The sequence below is a fragment of the Haliotis rubra genome, unplaced genomic scaffold, assembly GCF_003918875.1.
Source record: "Haliotis rubra isolate DU_JTF1 unplaced genomic scaffold, ASM391887v1 Scf198, whole genome shotgun sequence".
NCBI lineage: Eukaryota > Metazoa > Mollusca > Gastropoda > Lepetellida > Haliotidae > Haliotis > Haliotis rubra.
In genome coordinates, this window is record NW_025765980.1 from 376370 (window position 1) to 390792 (window position 14423).

Genomic DNA, 14423 nt, shown 5'->3' on the forward strand with positions numbered 1-14423 from the left:
ACAGTGTGCGTTTCTTACGAAATGTGAACGCGGACGTCATGTGTATGTCGTATCAGCATCGCTGTTCATGAGTGTCAGTTTGTGTATCTTGGTTATCTTTGTACATTTAGTCATTCATAACCACATTACCCACATACACTATCTAACTACATGACACTGACTCACGTCCTGTTGCAACACAGTATCACACTCTATCTTCCTTCATGTTGTTAATCTTGGGAGTGTGGGAGCTATATACTGATGTCTTTCCTCATGGTAAATGTGTTTATGACTGATATCACAGTTAGTAAACATTTAGCACGTCTCATAACTAGTATTGAAATGATTAACAAATAAAAACAATTAAAACCAAATTAGACAAATTCTGCAGTGAGCAAACCATAGAGAGCCAAAGACTTTTATATTTGATGTGGCATTAAATGATGCTTATTTTGTTCAGTATACGACCTTGATGAGTCAAATGCTTGTAAGAGTTTCTGACAACTATTTAATGGTTGAAGGAAATTTAAAGTATGTTATAAATGTCCCCATGTCTTCCTCTGTGGAAGAGACAACTGGCTGTAAGTGGAATGGACTCTCTGATCAATTGACACAGAGAACAGGATGTTTTATCTGGTGGAATCAGCAGATGGCTTCATCCTTCCTGAAGGAAGTCACTGGCGGCCATCTTGTACCTATCTCACTTCTGCTGACCAGCAAAATGTTCTATTTAGTGAATGAAGGAGTGAGTGAGTGAGGCAGGATTAATTAGAGTGCATAATGAGTTAAACAGTTGACATCACACTGAACATACGTGAAATTAATGCCATTCCGTCAAACATGAAATCAAAATAACCTATTTAAATCACATCCTGTTTTTAGTTTCTCAATAAAACTGAAAAATTCAGATTAAGAAAAGTTTTAAATAATTAAACTTGTTACTTAAATAACTTCCACCAAATTAAATATTTATTTCGTTAAATACCTATTTCCTGGTCCCTGACCCATCCAGTTCAAAGACATGCTTCACCAGCTTGAGTATCAACACCTTACAGCTGGGTCATCATGTCCAATTATCAAACTGTACACTGACCATATGGTTTGTCAATTACTATCACTGACCCTGTCACTTCAAATACTTCACCAAGCTCTCAATGCTAACACCATATGGCCAAACATAATTTCCAATGATCCAATTATTCCTCCATAAACATCAGTTTTCACTCAATACACACCAAATATCACCTCTGCAGTATGATGAAAGAAACACCATGGCACAATATTAACATTCTACAGTTTTTGTCCATGTCATTCAGGACATTATCAACCAGATCATCTTATCCTACATACTTTACTAATGAATATTATCACAGACATCAAGCCTAAGGATTGGCTATAATTGCACTGGTAATCATGTTTCACTCTGTGTAATGTCTGGGTTATATAATGCAATATTGCATGTTGCATCAGCATGATCCAATAGTGTTTGTCAAAACAAGTCAAAAGATAAGATATTTATTGCATAGCATTCCATGAAGGAACAGTGGCAATATTCTATAAACCACAAATATAAACACAGTAGGTAACATATCACACATCGCATGTATCAGTTCTCAAGATATTTATAGAAGTAACCACCTTTTCTTGTGTGCAACTTCAAATCAGCATCAGTAATTATCACATCTTTACTGAGTAAGAGTAACGTGTTTGCATCTACTTACATCATCAATATAAGCTGTGTCTCCTACAAGGACTATCAACAAGTCTCTCTCTGACTGAAACAAGGCCGTTTGTCATTCATTGTCAACAGTACTCTGTTACTGCCGACCTATTCTGTTAACCCTTTCAACACCAGCCAACCAGAAGCTTTTAACTGCTATCACCCTGAGCTCCCAGAGACTTTGGATAAGAGATGAAGCCTACATTTAATAATAGAAATTATCAGGCTTGTTAAAGATTTTGTCTACTGTAAGTCACAAATCGAAAGGTCTAATCCTACTGTTTATATATAAGGAAAGCCATGTTTATTGCATTATTTATACAACACATTTAACCTTTATTTAACTTATATTTAATAAACAATTTATGCTAATACATACACACACACATAACATACAGATAAAGCAACAAGGAAGAGGAAATTAAGGTAATTTTCAGAAAATTTAAAATTACATAACATTCACTGAAGTATTTTTCTTTATTTTCATTGTGAAGTGATACTGTAAGTGCGTTTCACCACATATTTCCCCAGAAATGTGATTTTAAGCTCAGTAACATGACAAAATGCTAAAAAGTACATCCGTTTTTGAAAGTTTACATGAATGATGTGCAAAGATTCATCCTGTGTTCAGCACGGTAGAGAGATCTGAACATAAACAAGAATACAATAACCTCACCACAGATACTATCATAGTCGTAAATTGCAAATAAATTCCAATGAAATTGCCTTCAAAGGACACTTTTTTAAACGTAATCTTTAATATGTCCCTGCCCAATTGTATCAATAACATTGCTGGAAATTAATAATTTTATAAATCTATTGATAAAATATGGTATATTGAAACTAAATACACAGATTGTGACAGATTTAATAACTCTGTCATATGACTGGTAGATTAATAAAATTATACATAATTTAGCCAAGGCTAGTTTTGTGGACTGCAGTGACTAGATGCTCTTGCCACCAACAATATTGAAAGAGTTAATTAGTGCTATTCATTTCCTTCTTGTTCAAATTACTTACAATCATGCATAATGACATAAGCCGGAATAAGAAGACTGTGTTTGTGAAATTTCAACAGGAAAATTTTTGTATTTCCTTCTTATTATCTTCACACCATCTCTACCGCTACGACACTGCTACTTCTCAGAATGAGCCTCTGACAACATGCAAGAATAACGATAAATGACTCCAATTCTCACTATCCCTTCAGAAAACTGAATCACAGATATAATAGCAAAAATTTCTTAAGTATCCCCTGGAAAGAAACACCTTCTGTTTCCCACCATTACAGATAGCTCTAACGGCACTTCATCTAATACTCACAAAACTCTCCTTCAACCATCTGGTTTCACAAGGACAGCTGCAATTGTACTCATTTCTTTTGGTCACTCTTAAACTGTTCCACTAACACAGAACACTTAACCTTGTCCATACATCCTGTATTGGCATTAACTCCCCCCACCCTTCCTCCCAACCCAGGAGCTTCAGAAGGCCCCCCACCCTCTCCCACCAGGAGAGCCCATCCTCCCCCCCTCCCACCCCAGAAGTCCCATGCCCTCAGATTAGACCAGGAACAGAGATCAAAGCACAGGGAGAACATAATCCACAGAAACCAATCAAGCAGCCATGTTAATTAATGAGGCTGTGAGTAGTAAACTGTGCAGCTGACTTGTGGATGTCCTTCTGGTCAGGAGTGGTCAAAACATCCTCCAGTAACAACCTCCGGTAACACAGCTGACCCTGGCATGGGGAGTTCCAACATTTCCTGGACCAATGTTAACAACTACCTACATACAGATAACTTAAAGACACACCCAGTAATACATCCCAGCCTGTCATCACGATCATAGAAGATACAATTCCTGGACCAGTATTCAATGGTAATAACACACCAGAACACACAATAACACACCCAGTAATACATCCCAGCTTGTCATCACGATTATAGAAGATACAATTCCTGGACCAGTATTCAATGGTGATAACACACCAGAACACCCAATAACACACCCAACTGTGTTATGACTTTAGTAGTTTCAACTCTTGACAAGTGTGAACAAAGAAATTCATTCAAATAATGCAAGCTTCCCAATACCACATTAAACTGAATGATATTTTATCACAAGACTGCCAAAAACAGCACAAAGCCATATTCTCGCTCCCTTTAACAAAGAATAACCCTCCAGGAAAGTCGGTCAGATAAACTCCGCCAACCCATGACAAAATTTTTAATGATTATTTTTTATTTTATAAGATGCAGTAACAAAACTTTTGCTGCCAAATTAGATTTCCTGGATTGATCCCGACGATGTAATGTGACTGAGGTGAGTGAGATTTGATTAAATCTGAACTGCTATGTTTAGAAGGCTGCTAAATGAGCCAATCCTGCCTTTACTACCCGCTAGAAGTCATCACAACCTCCCCCAGCACACAAACCCACTGTTGAAGCCCTGATAAACTCCTGTAGTTACGGAGAGAAAGAGCAGTAGTAATCTGAATGGAAGCAGTATCCATTTCAAAACATAGATGATTGCAGTCTAATATTAGTGTGTTTTGTTTCAAGGGTTATCTTCTTGCTCACATGCACAGCTGCCTGCGAAACACACACACACACACACACATTGTGTCTATAACCCACACATCATATCATACAGTCATAGAGTTGAAGCATGTGTGTAACCAGGTTCTGTGGAATCAAGAGTTTCATTCTGTGTTATCAGCTGATTGGTTTGTGTGTAATACGAGCTTTGACATGTGATGCTCAGTCATTACTCCATCTGTGTCAAGCTGGTGGGGCTGTCACGACTGATTCTCCACAAGCTATACTGTGATATAACCACAGCTTGTTCTTAGGCAATCATTATCAACACATTGCAATGACTGTTGTTTGTGTGTTATTTGAAATATGATTCATTCAAATAAACATTAAACCTTTTGCTTGAATTGGAGTTAATTTTAGAAGATTTATTTAAAAAAGGTAACTTTTAAATTTAATTCTCAAATGCTGCAGTAAACTTATGGAAATTCTTGTTTTCTAAACAAACCGATTTTTATAAATATAGCATTCTTATAAACAGTATGGATATAGGAACATATGGACAAAATGGTAAATAAAAAAGTGCTTTATGTAAAAAATGATTGTTTAAAATGCACCATTATGGAAATGCTTGACACTACAAACCAAGACGTAACACTTGACTTATCATCTCATCAAAATGTGCTAGTAGAACTTGTAATATTATCCTGTACCAAAGCAAAATTTGATAACACACATGTAAAACCTGACGAACACTTAAAGAGAACGTTATTGACCATGAATACTGCTTGCTCAGTCTCCACCACAAATATATTCTATAAATTATTTTAAACTATCCTTATCATTTATTTGTAACATTTCTCATCCCAAAAGCAGAATTTGCTACAACAAATGCAAAAGTAAAATTTGAAACATCAACACATAATAAAGTAAAGCTTTATACATCAATACATCACAGAATCAGTCAAATTTCACATACTGAAGACATTCTTTGACAGAAACATCACCAAATTGCCTTTGTTTGGACGAAATGACTTCACCCTGCATCTGTATTAAGGGACCAGTGATTCTTCTGCCAGTGCATGTAATGCATGTGCATGTGTTTTTGTGCGTGTGCGTTACACCCTGTCCCCAGTTGATCTCATCTCCCAGCCTTCTCCCTGGTAAAACTATCATGGCCAGATCCCTTCCCTGCAAGTGTGTCACGTTCATCCAGGATTTGCTTACATATGTCATCTTCCCCTTCAGCTGATCCGTTACAGAGAGATAACATTTTTTAAAACTGAAAACTGGTGAAAGTGAAGTCTTGACATTTGGAGTATGAACCAGAACATGAATGTGGAAGACATCCTTGCTGGCATAAAAACTAAACGTCAGAAGATGGATGATCTCTGTCGCGTGTCATGTCGAGGTTGTTTTAGGATAAATACATTGAACACTGTGATAAAGTTTGACCCCATTTACATCAACTTGGCACTAGTAATGCATAGGTTTTCACAAAGGGAGCAAGCCAGGGTTTACTCTGGAACCAGAGTCGGAATAATCAAACCATTTTTTTCAACGCTTTCAACACAAACTGCATGAAACTGAATCCTTCTCCTTGACACATCCAGTTTGAACCGGAGCAGGAACATGAATGCATTAGTGACCACAAAAACATATCCACATGATTGATGGCTCCTGAATCTGTTAATTGGTAGTCACAAAAAGCAACTCCTAATGCAGATGAATCTTAATCATAAACTCTGGTTTAATGATACTGTCTGTGGAAGCCTTCCAGTGATGTCAGAGTGGTCTTGACATTGCCGACAGATAAAACATAGTACCATTCCTTTCTCTGGAACTCATGATAAATCAAAGCACACATACGTAGCCCTCCAAAAGCTGACTAGGTGCCAAGTATGTGCTTCCCTTCCAAAAAACCCACATCATTTATGATATGTTCTTAAAAACAATTATAGTAATTTCAAAGGTACCATCAAACAGACATGCTCACTTCAAAACCTAACTATCCATGAAATAAGTATAGGAATCCTGTCATGATCAAGCTCCAAGCAGCCTTTTTTCAAAACCCATGCTAGTCAGCAGAACCAAGCCACTAATACCCAGTGTCTGGTAGCTACTACCAATGTCTCTACGGAAATGACAGACAAAAATGTACAGTACTCGTCGAAAACTTCCAGTCTACTCCTGTACATATTTTGATAATACATAATACAAGAATATCCTATCTTGACTATCCAGTAAAACAGATTACAAGATGTAAGATGGAGAAAAACAATGTTGTATTGGATTCACTGTATTCTTTCAGACAGTGTAAATAAGATTACATCACACCAAATATAAATCTCATCATTTGCAATCCTAGTGCATCACTGTAGTTACGTCCATGTGATGAAAGATACCACTTATATACAAGAGCAAATGAATTATGGTAGAAATGATGGAAACAGGAAGACTCTTCCTAGTCATTAATCTAAACATTTCTTTACTTTTCTTCTACACTTGATACAAGGTGCACCATATCCTACCATCTATACACATCAAACTGACATAACTCTATATTCACTAGGGAAAAATAATGTTTTCACCATTTGAACCCGTATCTGATTTATGAAGCAGAGCATCTTTCTCATTCATCACTCAGCGAGACCCGTCCCAATACTTCTGTGTTTATGATGTGAAGATGACATTATAAACAGCAGATAGAGGCATAATGAATAGTAAGCACACAGCATCATCTCCCTTGGGTGGGGGAGGTGATAAACCTGCGTAACTCCCCCTAAATATTACAGGTTATCTACTGAAGCAGTAGCAACTCCATCGTCTCGGACAACTCGTGCAACAGCTGGAGAGTGTCATGTTCCTCGGTGCTTTGCAAACAGGCACATTTTTATTACTTCAGTTTACTAGGTTAAAACTTTCTTTAAAAATCCCTGCTGTTTGTGAGACAAGCATGGCAAATACAGATGAACTTATGCATGACATGCAGTTTTATATGTTGTGTCATTATTCATATTTGAATAAGATCTTTATATGTGTCATACAAATCTAGTGATGATCAATAAGACAACTTCGAATGTTAGAATAATGACTTTTTGTTCAAATAAGAAATTCCCTGAATATTAAAATATCAACTTCAACCAATATGAACCTCAGCTGTTTGTGTAATATATATGTGTGGTTTTGTACCTAATGTGCATATATTTGTAGTTTATGGAATATTGCCATTGTTTCTCCATGGATAGCTATGCAATAAATATCATATCAACATATTGATTCAATGTGCCTCCTGACATGTTTGCAAAGGCATATGTTAAAGAAACATGGTAATCATAAAATATTAATAACAATCTTAAACTTTGTCACAAGAAAACACATATATTCTTCTCTTAGAAATACAGTCTGTAATATCCTGCTATTATTGACACAATACATCAGAAAACATTTTGGGGGATATGTTGATACTGAAACTTCCAATCACTGACATCCCTATCACTTGGTACACATATGTAGTAAGTGATATGAAATTAGAAGTAAAATATTAAAGAAGTTGTGTTGTAACACTGCAGACGGACATGGACAGATGTACGGGATGAAGATGAGCAGAGCAGAGGAAGTCAGCTTCACCTCCAGAAGCCATTAGGAATGTTGTGAAAAGTGATATGTAGCAAGCCAGTAGCCGGCCTGAAGGATCCACTCACCCACATTAGACGTATTCTGGACAAGACAGGCCATGTTTTTACTGACGGTTGTAGCAGCAGCCAGACTTTTAGCAGTGTCCTTTCGTCGTTGTTGTTGCCGTCGCCGTCGCTGCTGTGACGACTTGCCTGCCGTGGACGCCGCCTGAATGGTGGAAGGTGTCCTGGGTGACAGCGTGAACTGTCCTGCAGCAGTAGCAGCAGCAGGCTACTAGCACTGGCCAGCTTACAGTACCATAACCCAGGTTGTCCAGGGCGGTGGGGACAAGCCGGTGAGGCTAGTCGCTTGTATAACACATGGATGCTGAACACAGTACTATCCCGATGGGCAGTCCACAGCTGACTGCTACAGCTGCTGAGATGGTCGGGCTGCCCTGAGAGGACTGTCGTCACTGTCAGCCAATGAGAGGAGGGTGCGGAGGAGGTGTATCCCAACACTACTGAGCCGGTGTATGTATAAAAGTAAGGCAGCTCCGGCTATTCTGCAGTGCTAGTTTGTCAGTATGGTGTGTGGGGGAGAGGACCTGCAACCAGCAAGCACCAGTCTAGCTGCAGTAGCAGTGGAATGTGTAGATGCTCCTCTCTGTCTGACTGTCAGAGGTAGCCAGCAGTGCTGCCGCTCTGCTCTCTCGCACACACCATGTGGTCTCCATTAATCAGATGCCCAGCTAAAAATAGACTGGCACACTCCTCAACCCTCAACACCTACAGCCAATCACAACAAGGAATATAAAGTAGACTGCAATTTTAAGCCAATCAAATTAAAGTGTTTAGATAATTAATTAATCTTAGGAAATTAAAAAGCTTTCAAGAATATACCAAGCTGGTATATTTTTCAAATGGACATTAACTACAAATATACAGAATCAGGTGACAGACTAACTTTTAAAGAAACACATTGTAAATCTTCACAAAACAAAACTGACAACATACTTGATGCAAAACAAAACTTGACATTGTGTAATGACAAGCCAAATAATGTCTGTCTGACTTTAGAAAATATATTTCAAATGACCTCTCACTGAAAACATGTTACACTTGTATGTTTGAATGTACTGGGCTCCTTGTCATCACCCCAATGTTACAGGGAGCGTCAGGATTGAAACACCATCAGCCAGTCTGGAGGATCCCAGGAAACACTGCACAAGGGATTAATCTACACCTACTTGTCAGTACAAATTTACAAATATGAATTAAAATTTCTCAGTTTATTTTATTATAACTGATGTGATGGCTTTCTCAAGGTGGCTTGTTTGTTATTGATAACATGTCAATAATAAACATAAAAAGCCATCAATGTTTAGTTTCATCATCTGTGTAAAAATGTTAAAATGACCCAAAATAAAACTTTAAAATAAAAAATCCAATCAAAAACAAAACACCAATATTCTCCCAGTTTGACTGCCAAGGGCACTCAGTATATACAATCCAATGTCAGTCTCTTCTGGACTTGCATGAAGCAAAACACATAAGAAAGTAAATCTTATTTCTACTAGTAAACGTTGCAAAGAAATCAACAGGAAACTGAACGTGTGACCTCAAAGGTCACTCTTCCTCACGACAAAATATTGACATGTGCTTTCTTCCCCACTGCCGACTCCTATACCGGGACATTACAACCTCATTTCCAGAAGACAACTAAACAAATTTGCTTGCGTCTCATTAGCCAAAATGTCGTGTTCATCAAACCAAACATTGGCAGCCAATACGTTGCTTGTGCACCAAAGCTAAACTGAGAACAGACATGTCAACACTTTATTGTTGGGTCTCAAGTCATTTGCTAATTTGCCTGGTAATACACAAATACGGCATGTTGGACACAGTGTTTGAACAGTCAAGACTTGCCTCTAATCAAAGCTTACCTGTTCTTACCTTACATTCAGCACATTTCTAAACTAACTTTTACCAAACCATTATTGCGGTGATGTTAACTGCGGAAGTAAATTTATTACGTTCTTATAGCACTATTGTCTCTAATATATCGACTTTATCAAAATATTGGAAAAATACACAAATGTTTCTGGCATGTTCCTTGTTCAGATTATCTGGTGTCACAATGGTGTCTTCATATCAACAAGAGTCGTCAGGTGACATTTCCTGCAATTTGGTCCAATTAGGAAGTGGTGTTTGGCTAGTTATATCCCCCTTATGACATACTGCCATTGGATACCTTCAGTTCAATCAAGACAAAAATAATGTTGTCAAGTATTTTGGAAACTTTCAATTCACCAAAAAACTGATCTGTAAAGCTAGTTTCATGAGTAAAGTTTTGGATTACTGCTCCGGACACAAGCACTACCCTCATTTTCAATAAAGCTTGTCCACATGAAAGAGTACAGAGGTATTAATCCAAAATACATTGTTCAATTGATAACATCAGCATAAAGTCCACTGGAGTTGGGAATATATGGATGTATCTGTGATGATACTTAACATGTCTGCCAGCAGTGCAATTGCAAGTTTGACAGGCCAAGGACATGTAGGTATGTAAGAAAGCTGCACCGAGATGAACACTTCAAGAAATAACACAACAACAAACTACAAAGGCAAAAAGTGAACGGTACCAAAGACAGAGGGAGGGAAAGAGTATCGAGAAATGCAGCTCATTTACTTGAAAATGAGGGTCACATTTCTCTGCAAAGTCATTAACGCTTCTTCCAAAGAAAACAGAAATCAGAGAAACTATGTTTGTCCTCAATGCCATAAATTTGTAAACCTCCAGTGTCCATCATGGAGGCAATATTCATGACCACCCCGCTGTGATGAGTGTGCAGACTGCTACATGCAGGAGCAGACGCCATCTTTCAACAGTTCACAGAGACCTTGCCATGACCTCATGCTGTGCTGGCTCTCATGATAATAATGAGCAGCAAGGGCCACCAGCAGGAACATGGTCAAAAATATTGTACACCAAAGACGAATGGTACGGATTAGATTTCAAACAAAAGGGTGACAATATTTTGTTATATGTGTCAAATATAGAGGCAAGGGAACTAATAGACAGGAAAATAAACAGAAAATGGAGAATAAAACATGGCTGGTTGAAGAAAGGTAATCCAAAAGGTTACAGTTTTGCTTGCCAACAGTGTAATCTGTGCAAGGCTCCTAAGTCACAGGAGTTGAATGTATTACACACAAAGGGCCACTTATTCACACTTCAGAAACAATGCTCTATAGAAAACATTAAATTGTTGACAAGTAGCCTGAAGATGAATTAGTAATCATTGGAGGTGTATCTCCAAAAATGGGTACTAGAAGTCCACAATAAATTCATTATTAGATTGCAAAGTTATCTTTTAACTTTTAGCAAGCAGAATTTTGTTTATTTTATTAATTTTTTTCAGCTGTGCAAGGTATCTGTGTACAGTAGTTGTTGACTGGTGTGTAAGAAAATGTATCTCCTTGTCAAGAAAGAAGGCATTTTTCTTTGCCGGTTGGTACTTGGTAGACTAACGCTTAGTCTCTGAATATATATAATTTTGACAGTAACAAATAATCTCATTTAACTGAAAAGGAGTCCCAGTGAAATGAAAATTCAGACCTTACGAAATCTAGATTTGCTTAATTTTGCATTGCAAGGAGGGCTAGGCAGTAGGGGAAATAATGTGGTTCAGGGACTTGGTACTTGGGAATAATTAAGTTATGTGAAGTAGGTAGTGGTAATCTCCAATAAATTGTTGTCGTGGTAGTGACTGGTAGTGACTGGTAGTGACTGGTAGTTACTATGCAGCACCGACTATGAACCGATTTAGCTAAAATATACTGAATCATAAAATGAAAGAATTGGGTAGTCGTTAACTTTGAGTAGTATAGATGGCATTCTTGAAAGGCATTTAGAAGAATACATGACACGTTTTTATGGATAACAACTTCTTTGTTATTCCTTATACACCGTTTCAGAGCCTATTCCTGCTCCTTCATCAGGTGAATGCAGAGTTAGTATAGATGGCAATGAATACTCTACACACATACTTTCTTTACCCATGTCCACAACCCTTGCGTCTCACATGACCCGATACTGATTTAATGGAAAGGCATAACGCTCTAGGAGAAGTGACAGGAAGATTAATGAAAGAGTGCAATGTTTTCCTGAGGCTCAACTGTGGCAGTAAGCTATTTACTTTGATTTACCGTGTTTATTGGAGTAGTTAATGTTTTGACATTATTGCCAAATACTTCCTCCAGAATTCTACAAATTGGACGCCACCGCTCTGGATGATGCATGGACATGGTGAAGTCAGGGCAAATTGTAACATGGCTGAAACACTGTGATGTAACCCATTCATAGTATCAGCTAAGTGAGATTAAATGTTTCTCAAAATAGGCTGAGGAAAAAATGTTACTCCTGCTTTTAGAATGTTACGTGTCATGTTTGTATCTCATGTTTTGAAAAAATAATGAAACATACTACCAACCTTCTTTTTCAACCAGCAACACAAAATTAATGATTTTGAAAGATAAAGAAGGTAGACGTAAGCACTGGTGAAAGACTTAAGACGAAATAATATTTCTTTGCTATGCCTAAAATCATTAGAAAAAAGGAATACAGCTTTTACCATGACAACATGACACATGAGTGAGTGAATGAGTTTAATTTTACGCTGCCTTTAGCAATACCACAGCGGGGGACACCAGAAAAGGGCTTCACACTGTTGTGCCCATGTGGGGAATCAAACCCGGATCATTGATGTGACGAACACCTGAACCATGAGGCTACCCTACTGCCCCACCTGACACATGAAGCTATTGTGTATACTGTCCTGTATATTTCCACAACCTTACAATCAAGAAATGTGTAATTGTGTGACAGAGCGTGTCATAAATGTAGTATGGTTAAACAGGTTTGGGCACAATAAAACTAAGACAGAATTTCTAAACTTCATGTAACAAATGATTCATCTGTCATCACTACTTTTAAAAATTTCTGTCAGCCATTTTTGTTCAGAAAGGTTTCTTTGTCATTGCTGTTACGTTAGAAGGAACAAAATGCTTTTATCTTTGGATCTGGTATTTTTCAACTCGGAGAGACTTGCACTTTTTATCCATATATTCTACTTCCACACTTTTAAAGGAAGTAAAACTACTTTCCTGAACACAGACAGTAACCACACAACACATTCCTCCCCATAACTAGACAAGAAACAACAGTTTACGCGCTACTTATCTAATTTGTCCATAAATATTACAGTAAACCAGTGTCATTTTATACCATCAAAGGTTCTCACAAATTTAATATGTTATGACTGCAACAATCTAGGCAGGCTGTTTTCCATCAGGCTGGTAGTTTAAGACACAAGGGGTGTGTGCAGAGTGCCATTTGATCAATGCTGTTACAGGTAGGCCTTGTCAAGCTCTCCACAACTGGAGGAGCTGATTGCTACCACATCAAAGGGCAGCACAAGATCTGGCATCTCCCTGTCTTGAGCAAGAATGAACCAATGAAGGAGGTCAACCACTATCCTTCATACACTGCACTTCTCTCACAGACGGTTAGACTTACTATAAGCTGAAAACAGTTACTAGTGTAAGGTAGACTACATGACAAATAAAACTTTTTCTGGAGAAGCAGACGTATATTTACAACTCAACTTATTCATGAAACACAGACTGACACTCACAAGGGATGTCTTTGGGACTGGTAATCTATTAAACAGGGCTGGGGATGTATGTCATGAAAAATAACAAATTTCCATTATATTTTCAAATTAGATACTCATATTTGGGGTACATGAAGCAATGCTACATAAACAGGTTGGGGGCAGAAAGATATAATGCAGTCCTAATAACTCCCTGACTCTGTCATTCACACACTAGAGTTTGAGGTGAGGTGAGGTGAGGTGAAATTGGGTTTTACGTCGTGCTTGAGAATATTTCGCTCGTATGACGACGTGCATGCGTGTGTATGTGCGGCTGCTTGTACTAGCCCAGATTTAAGCTGGTTTTATAGTGCTAGCTCACTGAGATACCATGCCGCAGTGAAGCAGGAATACCCCACTCAGACACATTATACTGACTCCGAGCCGACCAGTCATTGCTGTACCCATTAATGCCGAGAGCCAGGCAGGGACCAACAAGTACCATATTTTAACGTCTTTTGGTATGACGCGGTCGGGGATTGAACCCGCGACCTTCCGCTCTTCGGGCGGACGCTCTAACCACTACACCACGGAGGCGGTCACTAGAGTTTGAACTACATGTATTATATTGTTGATAAAAGGAAATGAACAATACAACATTCAAAAATGAATGGAAGGGTGGGATTCACTGCTCGGTTGAGAAATATTTTTAAATGGGATTTAAGAATTCATGCCGAGAGAGCATGCTTAAGAAAATCACGGATATCTTTTGTATTTTACAAAGTTTACAGGTTCCAAATGCCATGAAGTACTTGATGCCTGGAAAATTTGGCATCATCGATTCCAATTACAATTCGTGACTTGCATTTCTCAATAAAGTTTATCTCCTGAATCATTTCATGTACATT

The 14423-nt window shown here is 38.0% G+C and overlaps 1 protein-coding gene across 1 annotated transcript in view; it reads right to left on the minus strand.

The window, feature by feature from the left end:
- LOC124275068 (myocardin-related transcription factor A-like) overlaps window positions 1-8544 on the minus strand; it is a 62970-nt gene extending 54426 nt beyond the window's left edge. Inside the window, 1 exon segment of the mRNA XM_046710541.1 lies at window positions 7943-8544. Within this exon segment, the coding sequence (XP_046566497.1) occupies window positions 7943-7976 (34 nt within the window). The 5' untranslated portion in view covers window positions 7977-8544.
- Between the last annotated feature and the right edge of the window lie 5879 nt (window positions 8545-14423).